The following is an 8,807-nucleotide window of genomic DNA, read 5'->3' as shown; positions in this document are numbered from 1 at the left end:
TGGCTAACTGAGCACAGCTGAACACAGGGATTTCCAACATGGCCGATTAACCCCTGTTCTGCTGGAAGAAATAAACATGCTTAATAAGCCGGAGAAGGGCGTCTTCTCAGCGGCGGAGTAGGAGCAAGCAGAGGATGCGGTCTTCTGGCTCCACTCTGTTTCGGTAACCCCGTGACAGTAACAGCCCACAGTCTATTTTCTCTTACATATCACTGACCTACCCATTGAATAGGGCATCAGTATGAGATTTGTGGGGGTCCACAGCTCCATACATTGCTTAATGGCCGCTGCCAAGTACTGCTTATCTCCCATTCATTGGAATTGGAGATAGTATTTAGTGCTCTGCAGTAGACACTAAAGAAGGTACAGAGCTGCAGACCCCCACAAATCTCATACTAATAACCTATATGTTATCCATAAATACGTCCAGGACAACCACTGTAAGATGACTATTGCCCATAAGCTGTCACCCACATTTACTATTGTTTGGATCTCTGCAAACACTTGAATGAGATATACTGTAAGCTGCACTACTAAAAAATGCACAGAGCTGCTACGTAAATTGCTTTCATCCGGCTGTTGTGCTTACAGAATAGACATCAAATTTGTATTCTTTTTAGCTAGCTAAATCAAATTATTAGGATTGGTTGTATTAGATTTGACTGGTGAATAAATATTTTCTGTGGGTTTGAGACCCCCAAAAGCAATCAACAAGGAATTATTGGCAACAGCCACAATTTTAATGAAAGAAGTTCCTTGTCTGCCTAAAATGGGTACGGAGTGGAGTTGAGCATCCCATATTTGTTGGTGTTTTTCCATTCTATCCCCAATTTCCATCCTCTTTTCCTTTGTCCTGCCCATCCCCAGCCTTTAGAAATATATGGCCAACATGTGAAGTATCTTTTCTACAATACAGCTTTTTTAACACTGGCTTTATTCATTGAAAAGCAGCGGATTACAACAGTCTTGTACTAAAACCTTATTCAAATTGACATTGTATGTTATGTTTGCATTCACACTGAATAACTGAAGTAGGTCTGAAACAAATGCACTGAGTGTGAAAAGTGTTATAGCAGACTTTTCTTGTTCCCTAAAACTTTCGAATGGAAAAGGAACACGTAAATTCATTTCACTGTATGAAAATAACATTGTATATGACAAATACAAGCCGGTATTAACAAACATCTAAAAGGAGAGAAGACAAATAGACAATGAGACTCATAGAAGAAAAGGAAATGTATGAATCCTCATTAGCAACTTTCTCTGTCATGCTTTTAATATCAAGTTTTAAGGACTTTGACATAAATGGATCTCCTTTTTATGAGAAATAGCACCACTCATGTCCACTGGCATTGTTGGGTATTGCAGCTTTGCCTCATCCGAGTGAATTGACAGACTAAATATTAAATATTAAATATTTTGAAGAACATGTCGGGCAGTTTTACTCAAAAAATTTACTACTGTTCTCTGGTTTAAATAAATTGGGCCCTTATTAATAAAAAAACATTATTTTTTAAATCCCAGACAAATATTTTAATTATTGAAGGAAGATATAAATATATGTTTATTAAATCAATGAATACAGTATATATTGAAATACTAATTGCAATTTTGCAAATAGTAGTAAAGATGTTCTAACGTAGAAAATATCTATATTTTATTTGATATTTCATACCCTAGTGCCCTATCTGATCCCCCAGGCCATCTAGAGAACAATACTTATGTATTATACGTTTAATGCCTATAGGTGCAATTAGAAATTTGATTAATGTGTTCAGCAACATGAGAGAAATTTCATGCTCGAGTGGTGACACTGGTGTAGCACACAATATAGATCACTTTATGAAAAGGTGAAGATTCAACATTTTAGGTTATAGGTAAGCTGTGCTTAAAGGGGTCATATCTAATATATAAAGCTCAAAGTGTGTTTGTATGTATGTATGTGTGTATGTATGTGTGTGTGTATGTGTATGTGTGTATGTATGTGTGTGTGTATGTCCGGGTTAGGCATCCGCACCGTCGCAGCTACAGTCACAAAATTTGGCACAGTCACACGTCTGGACCCCGAGAGCGTCCTAAGCTATGTTGTGAGGCGAAATTTTAACCCCGCGCGTTCCAATTCACCAAGCACTTTTGCCCCTATCTACATACTGGGGAAAAAGTGTATGCGCGTCAAGCCCCGCCCCTCATTATGATGTCATAATGCCCCTATCTACATAATGGGGAAACAGTGTGTGCGTACCAAGCCCCACCCCTCATTATGATGTCACAATGGTTGCCATAGCAACCCTGATGTCAAGCCCCGCCGCTCATTATGATGTCATAATGGTTGACTATGGGATGAAGGATGTGTGATGAGTATATGGGCACTGGACTGTGGGATGGAGGATATGTATGACGGGTATATGGGCACGGGCCTATGGGATGGTGGATATGTATAATGGGTATATGGGCACGGGACTATGGGATGGAGGATGTGTGATGGGTATATGGGCACTGGACTATGGGATGGAGGATATGTATAATGGGTATATGGGCACAGGACTATGGGATGGAGAATATGTATGACAGGTATATGGGCACGGGACTATGGGATGGAGGATATGTATGACGGGTATATGGGCACTCGACTATGGGATGGCGATTATGTATGATGGGTATATGGGCATGGGACTATGGGATGGAGAATATGTATGATGGGTATATGGGCACAGGCCTATAGGATGGTGGATATGTATGATGGGTATATGGGCAATGGACTATGGGATGGAGGATTATTAAAATTTGTTATAACTAACCACAGTTAGTTACTATGCCCGGGCAGTAAGTATGATGGGTATATGGGCACGGGACTATGGGATGGTGGATATGTATGATGGGCATATGGGCACGGGACTATGGGATGGAGGATAATTATAATTTGTTATAACTAACCACAGTTAGTTACTATGCCCGGGCAGCGCCGGGCTCTTCAGCTAGTTGTATATAAAAAACATTTTCTAATACCCTATCAAATAGCTGTCAATTGTACCGGTTATACTTGGAATCATAGGTTAATGTTGGGTTGGTTTCAGATAGGCATCAACTGGCTCACAGGGGAGGAAGTAAATCCCCAGGTAGGCTCCTATGCAGCAGTGGGTCCCACACATGAACAGTGCTTGGCACATTACACTTGATAGAGTATACCGTATGCAGACAAAGGCCAATAATATTTGCATGTAGCTAAAGAGTGGGCTCCCAGAGTCAATGTTACTGTTGGACCCTTGGTACACCAATCTGACACTGTCTAGAGATCTCCCATTTAGGACCATGATCTAATAGCCAGACTTAGGAGAGACTACAAAGAGCATCTCTTACTCTGAAGATCATCTGCAGCCAGGACTACTTTTTCATGGTCAATTTGACAAAAGGTGGGGACAGTGGCGGCAGCGCTGATTGGACTCTAGCCTCATGTGTCACAACAACGGCATGCAAGTGCCGGGACCGCGAGTGCCGCCACTTCTGGAAATGCACCGGCACAGGAGGTGAGTATAAGCTCTCTTATTTTATCAGGGCTAAACATTTAGATCAATAAGATGTTGTCATTGTAGTGGACAACCTCTTTAATTTGAATGCACCTGAAATGTGTAGTGTCATTAAATATCAATTCTTTCTGCAAACAGGCTGGTCTCCTCCATCGCAGTGCCTGGATCAGATCCACCCCTTTCTTTTCTCTTTTTCCTTTCCTATGTTGGATTGGCACTCTCCAAAAGCAGAAGAGTTCCCACTTAGACCCCATGTCGAAGGCCAAATAAGATCTCCTGCTTTGCATTGAAGAAGGGCAAGCACCCTGAAACAAGTGCCTGCAAATGGCGCTTCAGGTTTGGCTTTTTATTCTGCATGGGGTAAGGCTCATTAAAGGGTTGATATTGACTTTTAGGGTTGCTATCCCAACAGGTATTACTAGAGTTCATGTCCTCTTCCGCTCTGAAGAGGATATTTCACCTTATCACCTCAAGTAGTGCAGCAAAAAAATTGTACACTTGCTGCTCAGTTCCTCAAAAATAAAAACTAAAAGTTATGGGTCCCAGAAACCTGACATTCTTGGATGCATTAATTTTCATTGAATCCATTCAACAGATAGCCTATTTAAAGCACCACTCTAGTGGGGAGGTTATTTCACTGCCGGAGTGGTATCACTAATGTTTGCTACGTACATGTTAAATACTTACCAGCTGCCGTCTTCTGCTTTTCCTCACGCTGCTCCAGCCCCATTCTTCCATCTCATGAGCGCAGATTCAGACTGACCAGAAGTAGGAGGTTGCGGTCACAAGCTCTCATAAGTTTACAAGAGCCTAGTTCTGGTTCTCGTAAAAGTACATTGAGAAACTACCTCCACCAAACACACAACCAGCAGAAGACAACCAGAGAGGTGCCGAGAACAGAAGAAGACTACGGTTGGTAAGTATATTATGAGGAGCAGGGAACTTCCATTAAAGATACCACTAGAATGGTGCTTTAAAAGATTTCTAAAACATTATCATATACAATATTTCTAAAAATTCTGAGCTATATAATAAAGTGTGTAACCAACAAATTTGAAGACCATAAGTTTTCCAGCATTTCTTTATAAGTTACAAGTTTTGTAAAATTATATAAAATGAAAATGGGTGAAATAATAGTAAATCCACTTCCTTGCAACAATGAATTATGTCACGGACAAAATTTATTCTTCATATCAAGAACACTAACGTTTCTGTATTAAACAAGAACAAAAAAGGCATACGTTCATTCTATCTTAAAAATTACGCATTGCTGAGGTAAAGTTATCCATCCAAAAGATGCAACAACATCTCAGAATTGTTCTGACCTTATCCAACATTACAAATAAGGGGAGAATTTTCACAATATTCTAAAGCAGCTGTACTGTAGTCTTGGCTCACGTCGTTGTTGGTCTACAGTCTCCACCATTTATTTTTTATTGAACCACTTGCCAATCAGGTGGTAAACAATTTTAATGAAGACGATAGATCAACATCTGAAAGTAAGCCAAACTCAGAGTACCTCTGTGCTAAGAAATGGAATGGGCCCAAAACAAAATAAATGAAGCAGCTTTTATTTATTAATATATTTTTTCCTGCTTTATACCTTTTTTTTAGAGACCAAACATAACTTTACAAAAAATTACACACAGGTCATCAATTTATACAAAGTTGGTTTGAATTGACTTTCTCAATATTATTAATGAACACTAACTAGGAGTTTAGTCATAAAGGGCATCATTTCTAAATACTTCTGGAGACTCTCAGAGTCAGAGTTGGCCTGTAACATATTCCAAAGTGTTTCGGGCACTGAACGGGATTTGTTTTAAGTTGAGGAGTGGTATTATGTGCCTATTTTTAATTTCCACATCTGCATTCTAGGAAATTTTGTGGGGTGGTTGTACGCAGTTACTACTTGATTTGTTCAAAGTCCGAAAATTTACAGGTCATGTATTCTTAAAAGTGCTGTAAAATGACCAAGTGCAATTTTTTGCATGATGTCGCTTAGCTGAGCATGTCAGACAGGTTTACTGGAAAATATAGCTATTGCATTCTGGTTTAGCCCGTAATGTTGCTTAATGAGGATTGTAGACAATATAATGTTCTTCAAATCAATATGTGGGTTTCTTATCAAGGCCTCAAGGAGGAATCCCTGAAAAAAAATCTCAAAGGGGTCTTTCAGGATTAGAATGACATAGCTGCTTTTCTTTTTTTACCAAAAACTCCTCCAAATCTGTCTACAGGTTGTGAGCTGTATCATGCTTGTTTCCATTGAAGTGAATTCTGTTCCACAATCAATCTGGATATTAGTTGCACTATTTTTGGGAGAGAAAAAGCATCCCAGTTTTTCTAAATACTGAGCAACGGTTTTAGTCTGAGATGAGCAATTCGAATTGTCCACATCCTATGGCCTGTCCTTCATGGCAGCTGATCTTCAATTTTGTGCATGGCATCCTTGGCCAGGCAACCTGGGTGCCTGTGGCGCTTAGTAGGACCTGACATCACATGAAGCCTAGTAAGTGCACCAGCCTTTACTAGGTTATGCTACCTATTGACTTGAAGTGCTGGACCTAGTAAGATCCAGAGGCACACAAAATGCAAAACCAATGTCAGGTGCAGATAAGAAGACCATGCCGCAGAGGACCGGACATAAAGCCAGAACAGGGCAGTGCCAATCAAATGTTCATCTTTAGTTGTAAGGGAGACTTTAGTGGATCCTCGAGTGGTCGGTTTTATGGTGGTTTGAAGATTAACTTTCTTGCAGTCATGACCAACACATTCCTAACTCATGGGTGGATTTCTATTCTGAAATGTATGTAAACAACTAATACTGTATAGCTTGACAGCTCATTTGTAGATCACTGGTGGCCTGGATATATTTCAATAAATGCAGAAAATAACTTGGTTTAATCCAATTAGAAAAAAAAAATTTCACAGTGAACAATGTTGCTAATCTTAAAAGCAAAATAAGTGAACTTCCAATAATAATGGGACAACTCATTTTCATTGGGCTTTTAGGTTTTTTTTTCACTACCGGTAATTTGTTCTCTTTTATCAGTGTTCATCATGTTTAATATATCTCTCCAACTAGCTGATTATCTTCTGTCATGTATTCTGCATGTTATATAAGATTATGTACTGGACTGGAAACAGGTGGGGTCAAACCAATGACTTGAACATCATAGAAATGCCTTCTAAGATGTTCTAGGAAACATTTCAAACCTCAAAAATTCAAAAAGCTCTATGAAAACCCTTTTTCCCCCTTAACTAATGTTGTCCCCCAAAATCCCATCTGGATGTAGGTACCAGTGCAAACTTTGCAAGTCATTGACAGAAACCACCACATCATCTATAAACGCTGAAATTTTACACTACTCACTCAGAGCAAAGTTCTGTCCAAAAATGTCTAAAACAAAGTAACTTTTTTTTAGGACTAATTGAAAAGTAACAAACTTTTAACAATTTTGTTCTGGTCATAAATATACAGAGAGAAAATGTATGTTGATAAGACAGTATATAAGGCACGTAACAGTCTTTGAGAATACAGAAGATTCAGCCAACTTAAATTAATGGTTCTTTCCCTTGTTTAGTCCACAAAACTGTATAGAGACACAAATGTTGTGTTGCAGATACATCTTCCAAGCAATCCTTCAGTTTATCAAAACATCAGTACAATGAATTCTTCTCCACCAAAAATGTAAATTATTCATTGAACAAAGTCTCTAATAAAATACACTTGGAAATCGACTAAAAATATTTTTTTCTTTAAAGAAACAAAGAGTCATCAGAAGAGATTTGTGAGTGTGGTCTGTGGAGGGCTTCGAGATTCATGTATGTCCAAGCTGCCAGGCACCGAAGTCAGTACGGAGGTCACAGTTGGCATGGTGGGGTTAGTTAAGTCTGTTAATGTGGTTGGGGTAGTAGAGGGACTCATTGAGGCATTTGAAATTTCAGAGGCTGGTCCTGATGGAGTCCCGGCTTGAAGAGTAGAATCTGATGTTTTGTCCACACCATTATTTTCTTGCCGCAAAAGGTTCCTTCTGAATTTGGCTCTTGCATTTTGAAACCATACCTAGAAAAAAAAAAAAAAACATTAATATATGTAGGTCTTGGCTAAGAATCATTATTATAATACACCAAATCGCCACATTATTAGAGACACTAAAGAGGAGTGAATACATTTTCAGGACTCTTGTCCAGCAGCCAGGTCAGCATCTAGTGGTCACTACTCACCTCCTACCTGCCAGCATCTCCAGCTAATCTTTTGATTAGCTGGACTCGCGCGGTCAGGTGTTGGTCATGTCGCATCACTAACATTGCTCCAGGTCAGCTAATCAAAAGAAAAGCTGAAGATGCCGGCAGAAAGAAGGTGGTTCACAATGTTCCTGTCCAACAGTCATGAAATAATGACCTGGCCGCTGGATTCGGATCCTGTCATTCGATTTGCTCATCTCTAAGAGAGAACCTTCTTAAAGGCTGTTAGACTGCTTTTGGCCTTCAGAATCGCAGCAATAATTTTATTCTCATGTGACCTGCTTTGTTCATCAGCTGTTTACTCAACAAGATCCTTTCCTATGGATGTTGTTCCTTGGTAACATTACTTTTATGATCGTATCGTCAGAGTTTCATGAGAAAATATCCAAGATTATCATGGTTGATAGACTAGCCTCCACTAGTCTTGTACCAATGATGATGCCTCATTTGAAGTTGCTTAGAAAGCTCGATTTTCTCATTCTTATGTGGATTCATACTGTGACAAACCCAAACCTTGCTCACCTGTCTAATTTCTATACAGAGAAGATCTACTCAGAAAAGGGCAAGTGTCTCTAATAAAGTGACCAGTCAATGTTAATTGTGTTGGACAACTGGAATGACCAAAGGAGTAAAGCAAATAAGAATACTGTAGATCAATAGACCATATTGTACAGTAAGAGCACCCATTCATTCATACGATATAATAAATATATATATAGAGAGAGATATATAAAAGTAGAACTTACAAAATGGGGGCTGCACTTCAAAATCTGTTTTCTCACCATCTGACTTTGATCAGCCCATTTGACATTTTGGATCTAAATGGCACAGCCTTTCTCAAGTCTTCCTTTCTTGAGCCAAAACATCGCATGGGTTGATTCAAATCCATTTTCTCACCATCTGACATTAGGATATTCAATTCCAATATATACGAAAGGTGGTCCAAAATTCTAATTTAACATTTATCACCAGTATATATATATATATATATATATATATATATATATATATATATATATATAATTTATTTTT

The 8,807-nt window shown here is 38.9% G+C and overlaps 1 protein-coding gene across 4 annotated transcripts in view; it reads right to left on the bottom strand.

Annotated features, from left to right (window-relative positions):
• Positions 1-4,687: 4,687 nt before the first annotated feature.
• LHX2 (LIM homeobox 2) overlaps positions 4,688-8,807 on the bottom strand; it is a 46,423-nt gene continuing 42,303 nt past the window's right edge. For all 4 annotated transcript variants that reach the window (XM_073590700.1, XM_073590698.1, XM_073590699.1 and 1 more), the window contains exon 5: positions 4,688-7,593. In XM_073590700.1, coding sequence (XP_073446801.1) covers positions 7,306-7,593 — 288 coding nt within the window. In that variant the 3' untranslated portion in view covers positions 4,688-7,305. The remainder of the gene's footprint in view (positions 7,594-8,807) is intronic.

The sequence above is a fragment of the Dendrobates tinctorius genome, unplaced genomic scaffold, assembly GCF_039654945.1.
Source record: "Dendrobates tinctorius isolate UK_male_01 unplaced genomic scaffold, ASM3965494v1 ptg000120l, whole genome shotgun sequence".
Classification (NCBI taxonomy): Eukaryota; Metazoa; Chordata; class Amphibia; order Anura; family Dendrobatidae; genus Dendrobates; species Dendrobates tinctorius.
Note: the sequence above shows the minus strand (reverse complement) of the source record. Positions and strands in the feature narration are given on the sequence as shown.